The 25,436-nt window shown below is 41.6% G+C and overlaps 1 protein-coding gene across 1 annotated transcript in view; it reads left to right on the top strand.

The window, feature by feature from the left end:
- LOC119730199 (tuberin-like) overlaps positions 1-25,436 on the top strand; it is a 58,962-nt gene that overhangs the window by 15,350 nt on the left and 18,176 nt on the right. The window contains exons 3-29 of the mRNA XM_038202993.1: positions 7,269-7,437; positions 7,577-7,663; positions 7,982-8,092; positions 8,622-8,701; positions 8,870-8,980; positions 9,555-9,641; positions 10,063-10,237; positions 10,655-10,728; positions 11,176-11,302; positions 14,268-14,411; positions 14,735-14,875; positions 15,262-15,447; positions 15,943-16,098; positions 16,652-16,810; positions 17,584-17,706; positions 18,235-18,341; positions 19,224-19,359; positions 19,754-19,876; positions 20,229-20,363; positions 20,833-21,022; positions 21,241-21,334; positions 21,680-21,782; positions 22,223-22,314; positions 22,512-22,670; positions 22,899-23,207; positions 23,329-23,701; positions 24,144-24,420. Coding sequence (XP_038058921.1) covers positions 7,300-7,437; positions 7,577-7,663; positions 7,982-8,092; positions 8,622-8,701; positions 8,870-8,980; positions 9,555-9,641; positions 10,063-10,237; positions 10,655-10,728; positions 11,176-11,302; positions 14,268-14,411; positions 14,735-14,875; positions 15,262-15,447; positions 15,943-16,098; positions 16,652-16,810; positions 17,584-17,706; positions 18,235-18,341; positions 19,224-19,359; positions 19,754-19,876; positions 20,229-20,363; positions 20,833-21,022; positions 21,241-21,334; positions 21,680-21,782; positions 22,223-22,314; positions 22,512-22,670; positions 22,899-23,207; positions 23,329-23,701; positions 24,144-24,420 — 3,997 coding nt within the window. The 5' untranslated portion in view covers positions 7,269-7,299. The remainder of the gene's footprint in view (positions 1-7,268; positions 7,438-7,576; positions 7,664-7,981; positions 8,093-8,621; positions 8,702-8,869; positions 8,981-9,554; positions 9,642-10,062; positions 10,238-10,654; positions 10,729-11,175; positions 11,303-14,267; positions 14,412-14,734; positions 14,876-15,261; positions 15,448-15,942; positions 16,099-16,651; positions 16,811-17,583; positions 17,707-18,234; positions 18,342-19,223; positions 19,360-19,753; positions 19,877-20,228; positions 20,364-20,832; positions 21,023-21,240; positions 21,335-21,679; positions 21,783-22,222; positions 22,315-22,511; positions 22,671-22,898; positions 23,208-23,328; positions 23,702-24,143; positions 24,421-25,436) is intronic.

The following is a 25,436-nucleotide window of genomic DNA, read 5'->3' as shown; positions in this document are numbered from 1 at the left end:
TTTAAATCCATCATTTGATCCCTGTCTCATGACTTTGTTTTTTGCCCCCCCAAAATGACATCTGTTACACTTAATATTGACCTTTTGCTTCCAAATACTGTGACATCATCAAACTGGAAGTTAGCTGTTATTATTACATACACTTAATTTCCACATCTTCATGCGGTATTTTTACTTAATGATAAACAAGTGTCCTCCCTTCCCTGTTTGACTGATGACGCCATCAAACCGGAAATAACTTGTACGCGTACCCAACTGTTTACTGAAATTTATCACACCTTAAAAGACGCATTCTTTTTGTACAAAATAATTGGTACTGGAAATGTTGAAGTTCTTGGTCCTTTTTTTCTGACATAAACATATTCATAACTTAATTGGACAATGTCTAATGAAATGGTTGTCTACCCGACCACTCTGCGTTTGTAACAACAAACGCGAACCTCTAGTTTTATTCAGCGCGCTTTTCTCGAAAGAATTTTTTTAGTTGTTTGACGGTTTCTCACGAAATTTAATCTCCTAATGTAAGACATCAAGACCGATCACTTGCTGAACTTACAACTTAATATAGCTTGACCTGGTGAGCTCGGGTTGTTGCCCAAACAACCAGTGTATTATTATTATTATTTTTCCATGGACGTTGACTTTTCAATTTTCATTTGGTTTTTTTTTTCACGTTTAAATTACTGTATTTGTTTCGGGTATGCTCTTTTTCATTGTTTTATGGTTTCTCATGAAATTAAATCTCATAACGTCACACAGTCATCATGACAAATCACTGAATATTCAATTTTGAAATGCAGAACAAACTCGTTTTGGGGAAACAACTCACAAGTTACATTAAAACGAATTTTCGTGCACTCATTGGTCATGATGTTTGACATGAACTGATTTGATTTCATAAGAAAAGGTAAAACAATCAAGCTATAATGACCGTAACAATACAGGGTTTTAATTGCGACAAATACAATCCTAATGGAAGTCAACGTGGTTTTCTAGCGTTTCAAACACTAGATTGTTACGATCATGACCTCGTGTTTGTATGGCCAGCCGCGCCGCGCGCCCGACAAACGTCATAAACTATGATGCATATTCATTATCTTACCCAAGCACGCTCGCATAAAAATCTGTAGCAAAATCGCTACATCAGCGGGGAAAAAAAATCAGTCTTTTTGGAAGCATTGAGCGTCTGGCCGTACATGTACTGCATACAGAGCTTGCGATAGTACTGTACGGCCAGACGCAGTCGGGCTAGGTAAAATATATCTCATAAAAATGAACTTGGGAAAAATGTATCTCATAAAAACGAACTTCGACAAAATATATCTCGTAAAAACGAACCGGGAAAATATATCTCATAAAAACGAACTTGGGAAACATATATCTCATAAAAACGAGCTTCGACAAAATATATCTCGTAAAAACGAACTTTGGGGAAAATGTATCTCATAAAAACAAACTTCGCAAAAATATATCTCGTAAAAACGAACTTTGGGAAAAATATATCTCATAAAAAAATGCCCGCACAGTATTTTACGTCATCATCACAGCCAGGGGTTAGTGTAAGGAACGAGCACGCACCCCTGGAGTCGAGGCTGGGATTTTGCAAAGTTTGTCTCAAGCGCCCTCTATCGATCTAAACGTTGGGGAAGTCAAAACCAAAATGGCCGCCTCCATAAACTGCATCATGAAGCGGTCCTACTAAAGCGCGTCAACAAGCGTCAACAAGCGTCAACAAGCGTCAACAAGTTTTAGTAGTCGTTAAGTGCGCGTCAACAAATTTATTATAGGCTTTTGAACAATAAAAACAGCTTTATATGGTAGAAAAAGCAACAATGAACATCTTCTGCATATCAATTAAAGTTGAAATTACTTAAAAAGTGGTTTTCCAGCGCGAAATCTACGACGGGTTTTTCGGTTTAGTATTGGCCTCCATCTTGTTTGAGATATACGTACTACGCATGCGTGGAGTGTACCATTCACGTATAGGGGTTTCTTTATAGGAAATTAGGAAAACTATTTTTGTTTTCAATTATAAATTATGCAAAACTTGGTCACGGTACTTGGCTAATTATTTGAAAAATATGCCGACTGACACGGTTCACAATGTCTGCCAAAAAATCCCAATGCAAAAACCAAACGAGGTTTCGCAAAGCATATCGTATAAAGAAACCCCTATGCGTGAATGGTACACTCCACGCATGCGTAGTATGTAGATCTCAAACAAGATGGCGGCCAATACTAAACCGAAAAACCCGTCGTAGATTTCGCGCTGGAAAACCACTTTTTAAGTAATTTTAACTTTAATTGATATGCAGAAGATGTTCATTATTGCTTTTTCTACCATATAAAGCTGTTTTTATTGTTCAAAGGCCTATAAAATATTTGTTGACGCGCACTTAACGACTACTAAAACTTGTTGACGCTTGTTGACGCTTGTTGACGCGCTTTAGTAGGACCCTCATGAAGTCAAAGTTTCGTTGAGGCCTACATGTACCTTGCACAAGCTAAGGTGAGTTACTTCCGAACTATTTCAAATTTTACTAAAAGGAGGGATAGAATGTTGGGTAATCCTTACTTTTTTTAGTACCCCGATCCTATATAGGAAGGGAAAGACTCACCAAAAACAGTTGACTAAATGACACTCAAAAAAGTCAAAGTCAAAATTGACATAGGCCTTAGCTCTACTGAGTGTAGCCCCATAAATGTGGCCTATTTACTGGACTGCCTCCGTTAACATAGGCCACACATCCACATGTACAAAATCGTGTCGACTTTGCCAAATTTTGATTTTCACATTTAGACTTGCTTTTTTGTAGGGTTTTTTTGCTTTAGAACTTAGAACAATAGAAGCATTCTCACCCTCTAGGCTCTATATAGGCTAATCAGAAAGTGCTGCCTTTTCAGATGTCCATTTTTCGTGAAATTTCCAGATACATTTGCACACGTTTGCGTATCAAAATTTCAACATGAAATTTCACAAAAATTAAACATCTGAAAAAGGCAGCACTTTCTGATTAGCCTATATACTAGTAGCTGGAGTTACCCAGCCCTGAGTTTTATCATTGGGTTGTCATCTAGGGCTGGAGCGAGTTTTTCTCGAAAACGATAGTATAGGCAAATAGTTTTGGAAAATGTTCAATTTTGTCCCCGTAACACACTAATTGCAACTGCAACTCACCCCAAACTTGCCTGGAATAACCATTACACAGGTCCTTGAAGTAAAAAACGATCCACGATGAAGATTCAGCCTACAATTGCAGTGAAAACAGGAGGAATAACCGCTAACCTGACAACCTTTCAGGCATGGCCAGGACCGCAATTGGTTTGTGCAAAAAAAAAAATTGTGTACAATGAATGGCAGTCGATTAATAGGCACAGAGAGCGATCGCTGTCAACTACTCGTTTTTACTGGCTGCGCTGGCTGTTGGCGCATGACGTCACGCGGAAGCGTAACACCCGTTGACTGTTTCATGCACTAATATGAGGTTTACCACTCGCATCACAGCTTTGGTACTGGAACCGCAACCAATAGTGCATGAAACAGTTTACGGAGGCAGTCCAGTAAATAGGCCACATTTATGGGGCTATACTGAGTGGAGCGTTGAATTACTGGTACCCCTCCATACAAACGCTCCACCGATTTGCCATACTTTGGTGACGGCGTCACAGTAGCATAGTGCACATACCCACACGAGGACAAAAAGACCCCCCAAAAAACGGTAAAGAGATAGCTGGAGTTACCCTAGCCCCATAAATGTGGCCAGTTTACTGGACTGCCTCCGTAAACATAGGCCACACAGCCGCCATCTTGGAACCTGAGTCGGCGAAATTTTGAAAGTGATTTCCACATTGCGACTTCAGACCCAGTTCATTTATGCTTTAAAAATACACTCACCCTCTTAATAGAGGGTAACACCCGATGACTGTTTCATGCACTATCGGTTGCCGTTCCAGTACCGCCGCTGTGATGCGAGTGGTAAACTTCATATTAGTTCCAAGAAACAGTCATCGGGTGTTACGCTTCCGCGTAACGTCATGTGCCAACAGCCAGCGCAGCCGGCAAAAACGACTAGTACCAGCGCGCTGTGCATGGTAATCGACCGCCATTCATTGTACACAATTTTTCTTTTGTGCACAAACCAATTGCAGTCCTCGCCATGCCTGCAAGGTTGTCAGGTTATGCCAAAAAAAATAAGTCTCCGGTTTCTGGTATGGAGCTTGTCCAAAAAGTGGTGTGGCGACGCGGCTTTTTTTGTTTTTTTACCTGACTTTTTTGCTTCAAATGTCGGCTGATGATTGCAAATGGTGCCCGACTAAACTTAGTGCAAATATATGGGAGTGCAGAGAGGCCATATAAAGCTTATTCTCGATCATAACCCCATCTAAAAACACGTTAAAATTGTGCAGAAGCAGGATTCCAGTCAAACCAGTGAGTTTGGCGGTTTTGAGACATCATCTTTCATTGAAAAAAAAACTTTTTATTTTGCCGACGCGCATGGCTACGGCGACGCGCGCGCATACCAGAAACCGGAGACTTTTTTTTTTGGCCTTAGAGGTTATTCCTCCTTTTTTCACTGCAATTGTAGGCTGAATCTTCATCGTGGATCGTTTTTTACTTCAAGGACCTGTGTAATGGTTATTCCATTTGGGGTGAGTTGCAGTTGCAATTAGTGTGTAACAGGGACAAAATTGAACATTTTTCGCAATTTTTTTTGGGACCTGCCAACGCTGCTGGTTTACGTGAAAAGTGTCCTCCAGCCCTAAATGACAACATATAATGATAAAATTTAGGGTTGGGTAACTCCAGCTAGGATTACCGAATGTTGCAACCTGACGCTGCTTTTTTTCTTCACATATCATCTCAATGAAGGTCAGTCACTGCAAAAATGTAGTCCGAGTAACTACTTGGACCCAACTTAGCCTATTGCCTTTTTACTAGTTTTAGCATTCGGACATGGTCTGGTGATGGGTCCAAGCAAATCCGGGAGTAACTATAGAATGCAGGGCCACGTGAAAGCAAGGTTTTTTTATGTACTTGGAGCCTTGGATCGAGACTGGGGTCAGTGGGCATAAAGTACAATAATATGCAGACGCGCAAAAAGTGCTTAGTACAGCGAATGCACTTGTTTTCTCAAGGAAGATAGGGCACGCTTGTGACGGGGCACTGTCTGGAGGCTCGGAGCCAAGAAGCCTTGGAGGCGCGGAGTCGCGCGCCGGTAGAGGGCGCAATTCTCGGCGGTGGGATATCCATATGAATGATCCAAGGACTACATTTTTCTGAGAACGAAGCATCCATATCAATATTAATGGAGGCTCGGAGCCGCGGAGCTGGGGAGGCGCGGAGTCGCTGAGTCGTGCGCCAGTAGAGGGTGCAATTCTCGGCGGTGGGATATCCATATGAATGATCCTACATGTAGGACTACATTTTGTTTGAGAACGAAGCATCGATATCCATATTAATGGAGGCTTGGAGCCTTGGAGGCGCGGAGTTGCGGAGTCGCGTGCCGGTAGAGGGCGCAAATCTCAGCGGTAGGATATCAATATGAATGATCCTAGGACTACAGGGGAGACGCGAAGCCTTGGAGCCATGGAGGCGCGGAGCCTTGGAGTCGCAGAGTCACGCGCCGGTAGAGGGCGCAATTCTCAGAGGTAGGTCGACTGCGGCTCCACGGCTCCACGCATTCATACGGAGTCGCGGATGTAGAGTGGAGTGGCCCTGTATTCTATAGTTGTGCTCAAATCCATATATGCTGAGCAACACGATTCTGTCATTGACCCAAAAACCCAACATTGCCCAACAAAAACATCAGATTTCACCCTTAAAATGACCTACAAACATGACAAATTACTAGTCCGAGTAACTTGGACTCAACTTATCGCCTTTTTAACATTCGGACATGGTTTGGCGATAGTGGGGTCCAAGCTAATGGTTATATGCCGAACAACACAATTCTGTCATTGACCCAAAAACCCAACATTGCCCAACAAAAACATCAGTTTTTTACTCGCAAAACGGCCTCCAAATTACTAGATACGCCACCTGAGGTCCAAGTGGACATCGATAATTAAGATGGTTGTACTGAAGTTTACTTACGATCCGGATGAAAAGTGAAATTTCATGTTCAATTCCGAGAGCTCCCCTCGCGACCGTGAACACGTTAAATTTCCGACTCGTGTTTGAATTACGATGTGGTCCTCATGCCCAGCGTTCATTCGATGGTCCCCGTATCCCGAGTGCAATTCCGTTACCGAGAGCATGCGATGCAACCGAGCAGGCGCGATGCATCAATTATGATAATGAGCAGACTGGACATGCTGGATCACGTTAGTAAACACAAATGCATTTTGAACGATGAAAGGGAGTCGGGAACTACATGTAGCTTGAACCGGTTTCCGTCCATAAAATCTGCCCTAGTTCCCGACTCCCTATTATCGTTCGAAATGAACATGTATTTACAAACGTGATCCAGTCTACTCATTATCATTATCGATGCATCGCGCCGTAATGGAATCGCACTCAGGATACGGGGACCATAGAATGAATGCTTAGTCTAGGGGCTAGACGTTGATCTTGTTTGCTACGCCGATAACCGGCCACCGTGCTATAAACGGCCACCGCGAGAGGGCGCTATCACGACCAACCAATGTCACCCACGAACCTGTCAGAACAACGTCTAGGGTACTTGCTATTGGTTGTGTAATGCGCGCACATCTGTTTGCCTGATGTATGTAGCGCGCATTATATGTTGCATAATTACCCCAAATACATGCATATTCATAGTCAAATTCCCGGACGTATCATACCACGCCGTATCCCGCGGATTGAATCATGATGTGCAATATGTGTGTATACATGTACATGTAATGGTGCATGTGTACCAAGGTGACCGTTTTTGCCCATTTTCGGCTAACTTTGTCAGAATTTTGTAAAAAAAAACGAGTTTGACAGAAAATTTGAAAGAATGGATTTTTTTTGGGCAGATTTCGGGCAGAATTCTGCAAAAATGGTTGTAAATTTGATTTGATGAGAACAGCAAATTTGAACAAACAATGAACAAATCTGAACAACAAATTTGAACAAAAAATTATACATATTTGTTTAAAAAGCTTCAATCCTTTCAAACAAACCCTGGCATAATGGGACAAGTTGGCTGGTCTAGGCAGAGCTGTAATGACTCAAGTCAATTACTCAACTCGAGTCCGACTCGAGTCACAATTTTTTAATTCATTGCTGTGCATAATTTGTGTATCCTTAATTTGTTGTTCAGTCTTTTGTGAGCCTGTGTGTTAAACTTCTCAATGGCTCGTCCAGCTTCCAAAGAAAGCTTCAAGCAGAGGATTACCAGCATCTTCCGCAGGAAGGAAAGTGCTAACATTCCCAATGTAGCAACCGAGTCCAGATTTGAGGAGTTCCTCATTACTCCAGCTCTACTCAAGGTGTGTCTTTCATCTTTTGTGTTCTAAACGAACCAGAATTGACCCAAAAGAAGTTTGATGTTTTATTTTCATGGATTTGAAAATTTGCGACATCAGTTTTGACATTGCTGTTGTGGGCTTTTTTTATTTTATTTTTTAGGAGATTCACAGGGAGAGTCCGTTCAGTCAAAGGGTCAAAGCAGTAAGAGATCTATGTGAATTGGTGACGACCAAAAGACTGGAAGATGTGAGTTGTCTCTGAGTTTTCGAAACCATTCTTTTTTTGGACCCTTTAATTAAACAGCACAGTTCAAAATCAATGTTATTGAATTGACTTTCCAACATTTTTTTTTTTTTGCTTGTCATACCTTACTGTATGGAAGGCCAGTTTAACATAGACATTCTGTCCAGAATTTTCTATGACGTCATACACCAAGTTTGGTGATCCAGATTAACCAATTTGTACATTTGAACGGTAAGATAAATGCAAATTTGGGTTTTTTTTAAATCCTGTATTGAATATTGTGGCCATTTAAATTAATTTATGTGTTTTTTCCATTATCAGAATGGGATTGAAGCTCTGTGGGCAGCAACAGCAGATTTCCTGGAGCCTCAGGTTCCAATGGAACACAGACACCTCATGTTGACATTTATGAAATGTATCATTGTTGGTCAGGTGAGCACAAAATCAATATTTTCCTTGCCTTGTGCCAACAAAAATCAAATAACACTGAAGTAGCATTGATTTATGACAGAGTGCATATTTGCATTTTTTTTAAATCCTAAATGGGATTAAAGGCATCAACTACGTTAGTCTTTCCGTCGGTTGAAAAACAAATGATCTCATTTGGGAGTCAGGTTGGCGTAGAAGTACCTTTCCTCGCCTTCCATCGCTGTGACGGGGTTCGAATCCTGTCATGGTCCACATGTGGATTGGGTTTTCAGTCCCTACCTGGTTCGGTGGGTTCTCCCCTGAATATTCATCTGGTGTTTTCCTCCCACCTCTAAAACTCTAATTTCTTCTCACTGTCTCCTCTCTACATGGTTCTTCAGGTATGCAAGCTACAGTGCCTGGAGTGCATACATGTATGAGGAATCTTTGGTTCATTACCAGAAATAGATAAATAATTATAATAAATAGTAATAAACAAATAAAATGAGTAAATACTTCTTTCTTTTGTTACTTTCTTGTCTCAAATTTATAGAATGAAAGGCTTGAGCTCATGAGGGCAGTATTCTTCGAGGTTATCAAGAAGCACTCAATCTTTGAAGATCTGCCTCAAAGGTACCACTTACTACAACAAGAGTACAGCTCACACCTGTATTGAGTGAAGATAGAGGGACAGTGTAGGATGATGATACATGTATGTGTACGGGGATTTGGGTAGGGCAAACACTGTATTGAATGAATTTACAGGGTTTCCTGAATCAGTGTTTGTGATCACCAATTTAGATTGGATGTCTTGAAGTCACTCAGCGCCAATGGTAAAAACCTGCTTCACTTTGAGGAGGACATGGGACCATTCCTATTGGCCTGGATGCCTGATGTTATCAGTTATGGCATGTAAGTCCTACACAATGTGATGCATTTGTGTCTCTGTAACTTGGGAAGTAATGCTTGAGTAATAAATTGGAATCCTGACCGAATTTACGGAGCTAGTAAATCAACACACCCCCCCCCCCACCCTCTTGTCTGAGGATCAGACATTCACGTGTGCAGAGCCACGGTTGCAAGTTTGATATATCATAACATGCAAATTTTATGCAACCTCGTGCGCTAGCCAGTCGTAATCAGACTTTAGAAACTGTGACATCATTTCGATCAGAAATATGGACTAAGCTGTTGATTGGTAAAATTGAATGCCATGTTTCTGTAAAACAACGGGTTTCTGAAGACCCGAGAAAGAAGGGGCCCACTGAATTGTCAGAATCTCATGGTCAAGACACTGTCTTGTTTTACATAATTAATCATTGAATCTGCTCGCATATCATAGACCCTTGCCCTGCAAGGGGATATTCCATAGACTAACACCCCGCCCCCCCCCCCCCCCCCCACCCCCACCCCAAAAATAATCCACGGTCTGTTGAAGCATTTTTTTTATGCAAACAAACGGAACTATTATATTCCTACCCACCAGGACTGCTGAGTTTTTAGGTCTTCTTGTCAATGTCTTCAAGTTCAACTCCTGTTACCTTGATGACCACATTGTGTCTGGACTTGTAAGGTATGTCTCAATTGGATTCTCTTTTAGAAGACTCTAGTTGAGCTGCAAAGCCCCAGAATTAGCCAGGCTCAAACATGCTTAGCTGGGCTCAAACATGCTTAGCTGGGCTCAAACATGCTTAGCTGGGCTCAAACATGCTTAGCAGGGCTCAAACGTGCTTAGCTGGGCTCAAACATGCTTAGCTGAGCTCAAACGTGCTTAGCTGGGCTCAAACGTGCTTTGCTGAAAAACCAAACAGGTCACCAGCGAAAGTGTTACTTTTGTAATTCGCTGGCCTTCAACTAACTTATACTTCTTTTGTCAAGAAAAATATCTGCTTGATAGCTCCATGAATTAAGATGCAGTATGACAACAGCAGCAGTTGTATGTACTTGACTTTAGTTTGAAGCCATAACAAGACATTCTCATTTTGTCTCTCAAGGCATACGTGTACAGTGTGTAGTCGTACAGGTCGTGAATATGACATTGAGCAGTCTTTGAAGGTCTTGGAAGCTGTGGTTTGTTATAGCTGTCTACCTACAGATGCACTCTACAACTTTGTGACAGCACTGTGTAGGACGGTTGGAGTGCAGGAATTTGCTCAGGCCAGTTGGAAGGTGTGCTTTTATTGTACAACTATAGTTTTAAAAACCATTGACATTTTTCAAGAAGGGAAATTCTAAATTGGGATCGTGGAGATTAAAGACAAGGACATTTTTCGGGCGCACACATCAAGGTTATCTGTAGACTATTCTGCAGCAGCCATTTTGTGCAGTGGCACCAGGCTCATGCTAGTCGCACTAAGGTAGTATGCATGCACTTCAGGCTCCTGGGACCCAATAGAATACCAATATGCACGCAGGCCTTGTCTTTAAAAACACATGCAGTATGCGCGTGAGCGAGACACCAATGCAGTAACAGCTTCTAATTCTGGTTGCCAGATTCTGCTATTGTTTCAGTTGCTAAAATGAAGAGATACTCAGTGCTATCGCACCAAAACATGACATTTTGATAAATTTGTTTTTGTTTTACAGTTGATGCGAAATCTGTTCGGAACTCATCTAGGTCACAGTGCAATCTATACAATGTGTAGTATCATGGAGAATGGGTGAGATACAGCTTGTTCATCTAAGTTCTTAATGTATTTTCACAAACGGAACTCGAATTATGTCATCTATGCTGGGAGCCATTCCTGTGCACACATTTTTATGTCAAAGGTCATGTTTGGGTCATTAGAGATTATTGTTCAAATCTGCTATAGAATTTGATGGATTTACAAGCAACTTGGGATGGAGTTATCCTTGGGTGGGGGTTCATCACAAGTCTTCAGAAAGTGGAGGTCAAAGATCATCTATTTAAAATGCACAACTGCAACACATGCAATATGCGGATCACTTGTCTGTCTTATCTGTAAATCTGTCTTTCTAGGCATGGATTCTGGATAATCTGTTCTTGAGAAGTAATGTGTGATTTCTTGTTTTTGGCTCATTCTGTGAGTAGTCTAACTTGTCATCATTTGCATTTCAAACCTAAGACTTCCATCTCCTGACTACAGGCAGAACCAAGGCGATGTAATTCTACTCAGAGGAGCAGTGTTCTACGTTGGTATGGCACGTTGGGGATCAATGAGAGTGCAGTCACTCAAACACAACTTCACCTCTGTCCTACCATCATTCCTGAAGGTAACAATCACATTGACTAGCAGGGGAGGAGGTTAGATATTGGCTAGCAGGGGAGGGGTGAGGCATTGACTAGCAGGAGAGGGGGTAAGGTATTGACTAGCATGGGAGGGGTGAGGCATTGACTAGCATGGGAGGGATGAGGCATTGACTAGCAGGGAAGGGGTGAGGCATTGACTAGCAGGGAAGGGGTGAGGCATTGATTAGCAGGGGAGGGGTGAGGCATTGACTAGCAGGGGAGGGGGTGAGGCATTGACTATCAGGGGAGGGGGTAAGGTATTGACTAGCATGGGAGGGTTGAGGTATTGACTATCAGGGGAGGGGGTAAGGTATTGACTAGCAGGGAAGGGGTGAGGCATTGACTAGCAGGGGAGGGGGTGAGGCATTGACTAGCAGGGGAGGGGGTAAGGTATTGACTAGCATGGGAGGGATGAGGTATTGACTATCAGGGGAGGGGGTAAGGTATTGACTAGCAGGGAAGGGGTGAGGCATTGACTAGCAGGGAAGGGGTGAGGCATTGATTAGCAGGGAAGGGGTGAGGCATTGACTAGCGGGGGGGGAGGTGGGGGGTGAGGCATTGACTAGCAGGGGAGGAGGTTAAGTATTGACTAGCATGGGAGGGATGAGGTATTGACTAGCAGGGGAGGGGGTAAGGTATTGACTAGCATGGGAGGGGTGAGGCATTGACTAGCAGGGAAGGGGTGAGGCATTGACTAGCGGGGGAGGGGTGAGGCATTGACTAGCAGGGAAGGGGGTGAGGCATTGACTAGCAGGGAAGGGGTGAGGCATTGACTAGCAGGGAAGGGGTGAGGCATTGACTAGCGGGGGGGAGGGGGGTGAGGCATTGACTAGCGGGGGGGGGGGGGGGGGGTGAGGCATTGACTAGCAGGGAAGGGGGTGACTACAGGCAGAACCAAGGCGATGTAATTCTACTCAGAGGAGCAGTGTTCTACGTTGGTATGGCACGTTGGGGATCAATGAGAGTGCAGTCACTCAAACACAACTTCACCTCTGTCCTACCATCATTCCTGAAGGTAACAATCACATTGACTAGCAGGGGAGGAGGTTAGATATTGGCTAGCAGGGGAGGGGTGAGGCATTGACTAGCAGGGAGGGGGTAAGGTATTGACTAGCAGGGGAGGGGTGAGGCATTGACTAGCAGGGAAGGGGTTGAGGCATTGACTAGCAGGGAAGGGGTGAGGCATTGACTAGCAGGGAAGGGGTGAGGCATTGACTAGCGGGGGGGGGGGGGGGGGGGGGGGGGGGGGGGGGGGGGTGAGGCATTGACTAGCAGGGAAGGGGGTGAGGCATTGACTAGCAGGGAAGGGGTGAGGCATTGACTAGCGGGGGGGGGGGGGGTGAGGCATTGACTAGCAGGGAAGGGGGTGAGGCATTGACTAGCAGGGAAGGGGTGAGGCATTGACTAGCAGGGAAGGGGTGAGGCATTGACTAGCGGGGGGGGGGGGTGAGGCATTGACTAGCAGGGAAGGGGTGAGGCATTGACTAGCAGGGAAGGGGGTGAGGCATTGACTAGCAGGGAAGGGGTGAGGCATTGACTAGCGGGGGGGGGGGGGTGAGGCATTGACTAGCAGGGGAGGGGGTGAGGCATTGACTAGCAGGGGAGGAGGTTAAGTATTGACTAGCATGGGAGGGATGAGGTATTGACTAGCAGGGGAGGGGTGAGGCATTGACTAGCAGGGAAGGGGTGAGGCATTGATTAGCAGGGGAGGGGGTGAGGCATTGACTAGCAGGGGAGGGGGTGAGGCATTGACTAGCAGGGGAGGGGGTGAGGCATTGACTAGCAGGGGAGGAGGTTAAGTATTGACTAGCATGGGAGGGATGAGGTATTGACTAGCAGGGGAGGGGTGAGGTATTGACTAGCAGGGGAGGGGGTAAGGTATTGACTAGCAGGGGAGGGGGTAAGGTATTGACTAGCAGGGGAGGGGGTAAGGTATTGACTAGCAGGGGAGGGGTGAGGCATTGACTAGCAGGGAAGGGGTTGAGGCATTGACTAGCAGGGGAGGGGTGAGGCATTGACTAGCAGGGGAGGGGGTAAGGTATTGACTAGCAGGGGAGAAGGTAAGGTATTGACAAGCAGGGGAAGGGGTGAGGCATTCTATTAAGAGGGGCAGTTTATCACCAGTCCCTAAGGGGCCATTCGGAATAATCAATCTTCATTTGTTTCATCTTTGAAATAGTGGGTAGGTGGGTAAAGAGAAATAACTGAAAATCAAAATTCAATTTTCAATTAAAGTAATAGAAAAAAAAGAAAAAGAAGGCGGCGGCCTCTTCAAGATTGTCTGTCATGTCTGTCATGTTTGTGCTGTTTAGTTTTCATTGGTGAACCTTGTTTCCATAGTCGACCTCCGTGTCTCGATTGTCCACCTACTTCAAACGATAGATTGGTGGGGGGAACGTGTGAGTGACCCTTTTAGCATCTTGGGAAGAGGTTGGGTTTAGCATAAACATTAAGGTAGATTTTAATACAAATTGGTAATGGTCGTTTTTTTTTGTACAACGCACGTAGGCCGATACGGCAGCTCAACAAAGTCCAGAACATAAAGGCATTCACTCAATGGTGAAACAGGCTTGAATTGGAGATTATTAGTGCAGCATGTTCTGCAGCATGTTATGTGCTAGATCCCCTCTGGATCTACAACACTTTCAGACTCTGCAAAAACATTGTACAAAGTTTGGAGTGCTTGGCAATTACTTCTGTTTCAGCTAAAAAGTTGCATGCTGGAAGCCCGGATAGTCCATTGAAAACTCCTGAGCTGGGAGAGCATTGATCCCAAATATCTGTTTCATTTGAGGCTGTTGTTCTTGAGTGTATAGATTACATTGAATAGTCATTCAGCATTTTGGGGTGGGTTGGTGGGTCAAAACATATTCAAAATATAAACCATTGGTTATTCTGAATAGCCACTATGGATCTAAAAATTGGATTTGACCACTTTTTTTCTTGAAGGCTTTACGTTGCAAGCATCCCACAGTAGCATATGAAGTGACTCTTTCCCTTCAGCGATTGGTCAAGAAATATGGCAAGGACATGCAGCCTGTCACTTGGGACATTGTGCTGGACATTATTGAGGACCTCTTCAGAAACATACAGGTAACTTGGATTTGCCTGTGTTTTCCTCAAAATAAATAAAGCAGTCTGAGATATTATAAGTGATCCCATCAGACCTCGAATTAAGAGCCCATATTCAACCAAAATTAGTACATTTCAGCTCAATTTACATTTGTACATTGGGGCTCAACTTATATCAGTAAAAATACTGGCAATGTAACTGGTTATGTTTTATTTTTCGTGAGAGGGAGCCCTAATCCTAATGCCAAAAAGGTTTTAAAAGTTCTGCATAAAAATGGCAGGCTGTTTTCTATTAAAAGATACCTCTGATGTTGAAGATAGATGTGTTGTTTCTTTTAAATAAGATCTATTCTACCCATGAGCTTTTGCCTGATGATCTTCACGATCTGTTGACGACAACCGAGCTGCTTCATGAGAGTAAATCATTCAGTGGTTCTGCTTCCAGGCTGTTTGGTATTGTTGAGGAGTTTGCTAACATTAGACCGGTAAGCCATGATATGTAATCAGTTCTGCCTGTCTGTACTCACTCTGTCTACCACTTTGCTACTTGCATTACTGTTTTTCTCTCATAAAGATGCTATGAGTTGTGTACATTTGATGCACTTTTGGACATGTACACAATTGAGCTTTGCAGGCATTTGATGTGCTGCTTGGTTCTCATGAGTTGGCCAAACTCTGCCCTCAACAATTCCTACACAGAATCAATTCAAGTCGTTTTCCGATTTCTTTCATGAAAAATATTTTGATACCCATGAAAAGATGTGATATACATCTCCCCCCCCCCCAATTTTTTTTCTCACTCTATTAAGTTTATTTTTACAGACAGAATTTATTGTGATGTTTAAATCTGACCTTGCAATGTTTTTGTCAGGAGAGTTCCGTCCTGACATTGGTGTCATTCCGAGCCCAGTCCATCCATCCTACCAAAGTTGATTGGATTCAGAACCTTCAAGGATTGATGGATAGTTATTTCAGAACTGAAGACCGTACAGCAATCAGGGAAGCAGCACTGCGCGTCTTGTCATCAGTTCTCAGCTCCACAAGTCACCTGTATGAGGTACAAGAAAGGCTTAACAATATTAACCTCCATTGACTGGTTTAATAATGATAATAATTTGGGGGCTAATCATCCTTACTCGCAGCTGAACCTGAATTGCTAGGGATGCAGCTACAACGTGGTCAGGGCAAAGGCATGTAAAGGCACCCTAGCCTGTGCCATACATCCCATGTCTGATCTTGAAGCAAAACCAGAAATTGAAAGTCATGTGGGTAGAGGGAGGAAAACCAGAGAGCCTGGAAATAAACCTTGGTGCAGGAGAGGGTCAAGGAACAACTCTACTCAACTCTTTGTTTGACTGCCCCTTGTTATGAGCACATATTCAGAGGACATGGGGCAGTACTGAATGATTTTGTTCATGACCAGCAATTACTGAAGTTTTTTTTCCTTACCTGAATTACTAATAAGTGGCTTCAATGCTGTGTTGACAAGTTGTCTGATTATCTTTTGTACGTTTAGCATGAATTGTTGTAACTGGCTTGTATTTGTTTTCAGGATGACTTGATTGAGATGGTTGTCTTGCCTCAGCTTGGCCACATCTCTGAGGATCCCGACCCTGTCGTCCGTCAAGCTGCTGTTCATCTTTTGATGGACGTGGCTCAAGTTTGCCAAACTCATCGCTGTGTGGACATACTGGACATTATACAGAAGGTGGGTGGTACCAGTGTCCCAAGGGTCATCAACCTTGTCATTGAAGTTATATCTGTCATCATCGTTGTCAATTCCATTACATTGTCGTCTTTTATACATCATTGTCATTGCCATGTCTGTCCTTGTCACCATTGTCATTTTTATCATTACCTTCAATATCACAATCGTGTACATGGCGGGCCAAAGAAATACTATAAGAGCTGAAATTGGCAACAGACTGAAGAATCCATAATAGCCCTCTCTGCAAAAACTGTCTTGCCCATTTCTTTGCATCTTTCAAACTACTCCTTAAGAATATTAAATGACAGAATAACATTGGTTTTTTTTTCGTTCGGAGCATTGGCATCATGACTATGATAGCAGTGTGTGGTCCTTAGACAACGTGGTTTGTAGTTCTTTAAATCCGGAACATCAATTTTCAGGGCATTGTTGAATGCCAGTCACCACAGTATTATCACCTTCATCATCACAATCACCATCATCAACATAATCATCTCACAAGAATCATGAATATCCTGAGTGATTTTTATACTTCTCAACAATTGTACCTTAGGTTGTCATGAGACCCATGCACACCGAAGCAAGTCTTGGTATCACCTTAGAGCCAACTGATACATCCAAGAATCTTGTCCCGCATCAGAGAGTCGCTGAGACAGATGAAGATCTTGTAGATATCAAAGCAGCTGTGCTCAGTCTCATGGAGCTCTTCAGGGTCAGTTGAAATTCAAACCAAACATTTTCAAGCTGTTACTGTGTGACATTACCCGATTTCTCCAAAATATATACTGTTAAAAATTGAGGGATTTGGACTGATATGAAGGATGAATATGAGAATTAATCTATCGCGGGAGAATCGCACAAATGCAGCTTGTGAAATATTGTCCAATTCATGATATACAAATGGACACAGAATGCGCAAAATCTGAGACAAACAAATCTTAACATACAAACTTCCATAGGGTTGTCTAAGAGGCGTGGATAAGCCGCAAATGGAGGTAGGTCAGTTGAATGGAATTAGACAAATTTTCCCAATACGTGGCCAAGTTCGGGCAAGGACCATTAGTCAACTAGTGGTTGATTTGTGACGTACCTTACGCCTGCGCACTGGTAGCAACGTGCGAACGTCTCTAGTCAAACGCTGGTCAAAATGTCATTGCAAACTTGTGGATCCTGGCTCTCTGCTAGCGTTATGAATGCGCGCGGCTATTGGTTACCAGCGAAGCAACCAACCCCAGTAGTCTAGTTCCAAATAGTGGACTAGCGTAGTCAACCATCGTCAACTAGACAGAGTTCGGGCAGATGATAGTTAACCATTGGTCAACTATAGTCTTTGCGCGAACTTGGCGAAACATACAGACACCCTTAATTCTCAACTTCTTCGCATTTTTGGAACTAAGTTTAATTTGTAACTATTTCCTCATTTTAGTCCATCACACAAGGGCCGGTAGTCTGATGAACATGTTTTCTCTTTTCGCTTGATTCCAGTCTAAGTTGTATCGTCTACCATCCAATCATTGTGTTCTTGCTTTTGAGCTGTTAGTGAAGCATATGCAGGCACAGTACCAGCATACATTCAACTCAGTCACAGCTCGGACAATCAGACTCATGGTAAGACCTCAATGTGTTCGTTTGTCAATTAGTCACTCCTGTAAGACTATTGACTGATGTCAATCCAATGGTTAATATATTAGAATAGCTGTAGATATTGACTACACAAATCAAAGTACAAGTGGTCAAACAGTTGTCCAGAGCATACACAGCATATATTTCCTCAATCTGAAATCTAAATGAACCCCTTGTTTCTTTTATTTGTTCTTAATGTGTGTGTTTTTTTTTTGTATTTGCAAATGATTCTTAAAAATTTGGGGGATCCTTGTTTCACAACCAAGTTAATTTGGATGTAAATTGAATTTGTCATGTGCTACATATTTTTCATTTAATGTGACATCGTTTATCATATGTTTATCATTGGACAATCGTTTGAAGCATTTTTTGTGTTATTACAAATAGCATGACTATTTCTCTAGTTGAGAAATTATTCGCACACGGTGTTTCCGCAAACCTTTCATTTATTAGTTCTCCACCATGCAAAGCCTCAAATCTTACTTAGCTCTCTTTGTTTCTTAATATCTCTAGGTATTTGAGTATCTTCTCATGCTTCGTTCAGACAGCATGTATCACATCGGTCTTCCAGACAAAGATGGAAACATCAGATACAGCTCCTACGTCCTCTGTGATTACAAGTAAGGATTGTATTGTAATAATATGGACAGACATGATTATATCTCACCCTCCGTGGCAATGAGGCCAATTCTTATTCCTACTTCCCATCCTATAACCCACAGTCTTTCAAGCACTATGATAAACAAGCTCAATTTTTTCTATCTTACCCCTTCTCTTTTTCCTGTGTCAAGATTCCTTTTGGACTATAAGTGTTTGTCTGCATTTTCTTGGCATTATCTACCCAAACAAACCAAGAGAAACTATGTATACACAGGTTTTTACATCAAGTTCTTCAAGATCTTCATCAAGTTCTTCTTTTGCTTGCATTGTACCTGTGTATTTTAATGGATAATTGTGTATTTTAATGGATATTTGTGTATTTAATTGTTTATTTGGGTACCGGTATTTTAATTTCACTCGTGAATTTAATTGTATCTGGGTAGTTAGATTTTTACGACATTGTGTATGTATACATGTACTGCGCACTTGAACACTAATGTGGAATCTGTGCAATATAAATTAATTATTATTATTATTATTCGATCTACTTTCCATATATGCCAAATTTATTTCACTGCTAATTGGCTTCCTCCAACAGTTGTAAAGGTAGTGCGCTCATTTAAAGTCAACATTGATCTCACTTTATTTATTTACTTCCACCCTAAATTGAATTAAAAACACTCAATTGGTCAGTACTATAGACTTGACTCAAATCGGAATCGTTTTAAGTTGGTATCTGAAAAACCAAAAGAAAAACCAAATCAAAAAAACAAAAATCACAAAAACCACTTCATTTACAGCTTCCCAGAAACACAAAAAGTTACATGTAACATGTGTTCCACTTCAGTGCTTTGTAACAATAATAACAGATTATAAGTTGTTGATGTGTTCTTTCTATGTAGACTTGAGATGGATATCACTGGTAAGACCTCCCCACCTTCAGTTTGTGCATCTCCTCCCATCGTGGAACGTTTCTGTAAGACAACCTTCATTCCCTTTGCTGATGCTTTCAAGGTTATCACGACCTGCTTGAAATATGTAAGTGCTGAACCTTCCTTACTAATGGATAATAGTCCAAGAAAAGGGCCCGTTTTTGTCCCATATGTAACGCCATTTTTTATTTAATTACATAATCATTGCAAAGACTAATTAACATAAACAATTCTTGTGAGTATTCTCCTTGCAGATGCCTAACAGAAGAATATGAAACACTGAAACCTATGAATTTTGTAGAGGGTTTGACTTTCATTATGTATGGGACAGAGTGGTCCTAAATCTATTGAAAAGTGATTCAACTAGGATGTAACATTGTGCACAATATGGTAGTTGCCTGAAGTTATTTGCCTCAGAACACAAATCATAATGAATGTTGGTACATATCTCAAATTTGATCCAACTTGAGATTTCTCTTTCTTCTCTGTCATGTGACCAGGAGACAGACTGGCACGTACTGAACAAGGTGTCACAGAGTTTGGCTAAAGCCCTGCAGAATAGAACGCTGGTCCTAGCATCCAATGCAAACTTGGATTTGCTGTGTTTGACACTCTGCACTATGGTACGTAAATAGTTCCTAATGATTTGCCCATCCCTTCAGCATTGTCCACTTCCCCAGTGTCTAAATGTTCTTGAGTGATGGTGGAAAAACTTCACTTGTGTTGGAAGGCAAAATACAGTTCTAAATGTAAACAGATCAACAGTATAACTGGGTGAGCTGAACGTTGGTGCCCGTCACTTGCCCTTATTGCCTTGATATTGGATAAGAAAAGGGGTAATAGGTAACCAGTGATGAATGCATGCCCCCTGGGCTGCTTAAAAAATAACCCATGTATCCATTGTTGACATATAATTTGTGCTGAAGTTATTAATGTCCAAACAATGTAACCTCTATATTTTTATTGCCATCTTAGGTTGATGATAAAAGTCACATTCGCCGACTGCATCACACACCGCAGACATTCACTAGAGCTGATTTCTATGTTGGAGTGTATCGTGTTCTGACAGCCCTAGTGCCTTACCACACTCAACTTGAGAACAGACGACAGGTGAGGGCAGCCTTGTTAGTGTTCAACTCTTAATTTTAGTTTAGGGATGTATTCAAAATGGCCCTCCTGAGCAATGGCTACATCAATTGTTAGTATTTCTCCAAGTAGTTGTAATTGGGGAAAACCCAAACAATAAAGCTAATGGAAATTAGTATGAAATCAAAGGCTCTGACTTTAGAATTTGAAGGTCCTTGGAAATGTAAGGGTATGTATTGATTATAAATATTTCATTTCTTGGTTTTTAAAGAGTTCTCATGAATTTTTAGCCCCTTCTCTTATAACCTCCTCCCATGCTGAAAATATTGCAGACATTTGGGGAAATATTCCTTCAATTTCTTCCTCTAATGGCCTTTTCAAAGCCTGGCTACTATTCTGCATATTATTTAAGATACCCTATCAAAGTGGTGACAGGGATATTTTCTGTGTTGCTAACAGTTGTGTATGATTTGTTTTGATCTGTGGATTTCAGGTTGACCTTATCAAATGTCTGGAGGCTGGGCTGAAGCTGAAGTGTGCCCAACAATGCGTAGATGGGCTAACGCTGTGCGTCATGGAAATGCAAAATACAATGGTCAAAATACTGCCCTCTATCATCCTGGAGATGTCTAAGATGTCAGCCACTCCTAACATGGCCATCCCTGTCTTGGAGTTCCTATCAAGTAAGCTATTAGATGGATGATGGAAGACCGGTCATTAGTCCCTCCTCCCTTATCAATGATTCCTTCTCAGTTGGACTTTCATGACTTGCAGAGTCATTTGGAGTTTGTAAAAAATGGCTGTTATTATGTTTAGGTTTACCAATGTAACTTCCAACTTTGAACACAGCTTTCACTGAATCAATGATTTTGTTTTCTTCGTTTTTTTCCCATGCTGATAGGTTTGATTTGGTTTCCGCATCTATATACCAGTTTTGTAGAGAACCAGTATATGAGCATCTTTGCTGTGGCGTTACACTATACCAACCCCTTCAAGTAAGTTAAAGAACACTCTTGGTTTCTTCCCTCTAAATGATGGTCTTTCTGTCAATTCACTTGTTTCAAATAATTGGTGGACAAATGTTGGTTGTACTAACCTAGATTCCATTAAATAAGCATGTGTGTTATTGTGTGCAGGTGAAACTCAGCTTTGTTGAATGATGTTAAGACAGGATACTAGACCATATGGTTACATTTGTCTTGTTGGTATTCTGATAAATGTTTAACAATTGTAGTTTATTTTGCCTTATTTTAAAAGCCGTCTGTGTTGCAACTGACCTTGTTTAATCGTAGTAATCACGTTTTCAATAATGATGACACATTTGTTGTGGTTTTTGGCAGGTTTTCATTGTATGTAGTGTCGCTGGCTCATCACGTCATTGCAATGTGGTTTATCAAATGCCGTTTGGCATTCCGCAGAGAGTTTGTTAATTGTATTACAAGGGTAAGCATGAAGTGACATTTAAACAATTTGTCCGATTCTAAAATGCTTTCACTTGAACATGTATCAAACACTGTATAATCTTCAATCATGACTTTCCAATCTGACCAAATTACAGAGCTTAAATGGCTAAAGTCAGTTACAAATCACTTCTATCATGCAATGTTTGTTTGGATTTAAACATAATAAACATCAGACTGAAACTCTGCAATCTTCTTGCTTAGAGAAGTGTGGTGAATTCATATTTTACAAAGTTGACTCAAAGCTGGATTTTGTAAATTTGTACCACAGATGTTTCAGGAAGTCACACTAGCTTCTCATGAAAAATTGATCAGTTCACAGCTGTACTTTTTGTTTGGCCTTGCCATAATTTTGATTTGTCTTCTTGAATTCATTCTGATTCAGTCTATTATAATAACATTTCTTATTAATCTTGTTTGTAGGGGCTTAGAGCAAGTTCACCTAAGATGTCATTAGACAGTCCGGGACGTGTTAAACTACGTAGAAGCAGCAGCTTGACTGAGAAAACTAGCCAGTAAGTCAACCATCAACTCATCAAGGCATTGTGTGTTAGGATTAAGGGTGGGGGAGATTTTTGATCGAGGTTTTCAAGAAATTATGGTTATGAAAAACAACGCAAACAAAAGTTTGGAAGTTGATGTCTTTATATGAAATTGCTTTATGAAGAAGACAGAATGGTTATTGTAATGTCTACTTCATCCTTAATTTCAGGTTGTCGAAGAAAGATGGTGGTAAATCCCAAGAGAAAACTCAGGAATCTGAGCGTGCGAGTACTGAGATACTGAGTGAGTTACACTCATTACTCACTGAGGGATGTCTTGACATGATGGCTAGATATGCACATTCCAACTGCACTACAGTACCAAAGAGGTGGGTAGATAATTCAGCAGTTTGAACAGATTGGGCGAAGATGAAAACGTAAGGCTCCTAACTTTTATGAACTTTGGGGCATACTTATACATTTTAAAGTTCAATAAGTGAGTTGTCACATGGAAGGAATAAGATGATTAAAAAAACAATTAAAAACCCCAAAAAAATATGTTGAAGTGATATTTCTTCCATATTTAGTACTTCTTTATATATGGCTCAATTCCTTAGGTCCCCTGTCGCAGAATTTCTCCTGGCTGGTGGCCAATCACAGTCCTGGCTGCTTGGCAATAAGATCATCACCATAACAACAAGTGGTGGAAGTTCCAGAATGCAGAAGAACGGGATTTGTGAGAAGTGCCAATCGCTCATCAAACTTGAAACTGGAGAGGATCCAAAGCAGTGCAGCACAGAGAGCTCTACCATCTGGAAGTCAGGGGAATCCAGCAAATCTGTTGATGAGCCTTCTGGGGAGCAGCTGGCTCTGTCCAAGGGGTTTCTCAGAAGGCAACGGTCCAAGTCTGGAGAGAAATCATCAAGGTAAGCCAATGCTCTCTGCTCAGTCTCTCACTTTGAGTTGGAAAGCAAAATGTGTCCTTGGAAAATCAAGCAACGATATTTGATAAATATGTTGTTTTTCTAAATATTCTTTTTCTTTTAGTCATGGGACTACTTCTCCATCCTCATCCCCACTTCCCACTGACAAATCCAAATCCTTTGAGTATAATGCCCCACCAACTCCTGAGAAGTCTGTGTCTGAGACACGAGGATCTCGTGCCAATAGTCCACCGCCTCCCAAGTCTGGAAGAACCAGCGGTGATAGCCACAAGTCTAAGTCTGGAGCAGCAAGTCCTGGTAGTACAGGCCGGGCTGGTTCTCCAGTAGTAGGTGAATTGAAGCCCCAAGCAGAGACATCTAAGGAGTTTATGGAACGAGTTCAAGCATCATTACATGAGAGAGCAGAGTCTTCAGCTGCCAAACTATCCTCACTTAATGTCTATCAGTGCAACTGTTGGTGTCAGGGGTGGGCTGAGGTGAGTAAATGACCCCTCTTAGCTGTTCCCTTTTCATTTTGCATTAGAGAATTAAAACATCCGACCGTAGTATTTTGACTTGAGGTCTCATCAGTCGGTAATTTGAGCAGTTTGCAGGAGATTTTCTATTCTTCTCTTTATTGAGTGAAGTGCCTGTTTACATTACAATTCTCTTTTAAATGCAAGTGAAGGTGTTAGAATTGACGGTACTGTCTGTGTGTGTTCGGAGTGTATGGACAAATACATAACATAGATTAAAGCCTGGTTCATACTTCACGCGAAAGCGAAGCGAAATTCGTGACGTCAACAATACATTCGAAGCGCGTCCACCATTGTTGACGACATGAACTTCGCTTTGCACTAGCTTTCGCGTGAAGTATGAACTGGGCTTAAGGACAGTTTTTGGGAAATAAATTTTGATATTGATGCTTTTGAATTGAAGGTGTACGTGAGACGTCCAACTGGCAACACATCATGGATTATGAGGATTGAGAATGGGGGCGCCCTTCTCCCAACTACGCAGGACTTCCCATTGGCAGATATCTCTTCACTCTTGCTGCGTAATCGAGAGCTGGATTTAGAGATCGATGCCATTGAGTTTGAGGAGGATGATGATGATAAAGATGATACAGAAGAGATGATACTTGAGGGAGATGGCAAGATGGGATCACAGGAGAAGGATGTGGAGCATAGCAACCAATCAGTTGCGAAGCAACAAGGTAAGACTTATGTCTGAAAGTTTTGAATACACTCACTCAAAATAGTTAAATGCTAATATTTTTCTTGACTTAAAATTCGTTCAAGATAATAAACACTTCCAACACTCACGGGGGATCTTTCATTCTCAGACGCCGCTCTCAAACTCTAGAACAATCTTCCCTTTGAACTACAACAGTGTTCTTTATTGCAGTCATTCAAATCATCTCTTTAAGACAAATGTGTTCATCTCACGTTTTTTTTCTTCAGTTTGATACAATTTTAATTGCTTATTGTTGTGGAATGTGCCATGAGCGTCTAATGTGGTGGATACTCCCGCTGTATGTTTTCATTATCATTTATTATTCATGGAAAGGAAACCTTTTATCAAACGTTTGTCTGAACAAAACAGCAAATAAAATAAACAAATACATTCAATCCAGAGAGTTCTCTTGAACAGATAGTATTTGCGCCTGTATAATATGATAAATGTTTGGGGTAATTAAGCACTATTTGGTGGTGGTGTTGTTTCATTTTGTCATGCTAAGCTCTTATTCTTTATTTAATGGCATTAAATGAGACTTAGTGGAATTGCATGGTGGATATGCGGTACCTCAGCATTTTGAACAGTATGCTCCATTCATCATCAGGAGACACCTCATGATGAACATGGCATGCTGTTCAAAACTTCGAGTTAAACCAACTGGTTCTTCTCAGAACCACACAACTCTCTAAGAGATATCATTCACATGGTGTTACCGCAAATTTCCCATTTGTTTAATGGTGTTGTGTGTGTTGTTTTGACTTTGGTGAGTTGTTCATACTAACACAATTTTGTGAGAAATTATCTGTCAAAATGTTATGCAATATTTGGGTGGTTAGTTTTACTAAATGGCACAATTTGTAACATCGGACATATTGTCCCCTGAAGTCCAATTGAATCACATTTTAACCATAAAAGCTTTTCAAATAGTTTCCATATACAATGTACATTTTTCAAATAGTATTTGTTTTCAGTTGCCAACCCATTTTATTAACT

Source organism: Patiria miniata, unplaced genomic scaffold (assembly GCF_015706575.1).
Source record: "Patiria miniata isolate m_02_andy unplaced genomic scaffold, ASM1570657v1 HiC_scaffold_1, whole genome shotgun sequence".
NCBI lineage: Eukaryota > Metazoa > Echinodermata > Asteroidea > Valvatida > Asterinidae > Patiria > Patiria miniata.
Note: the sequence above shows the minus strand (reverse complement) of the source record. Positions and strands in the feature narration are given on the sequence as shown.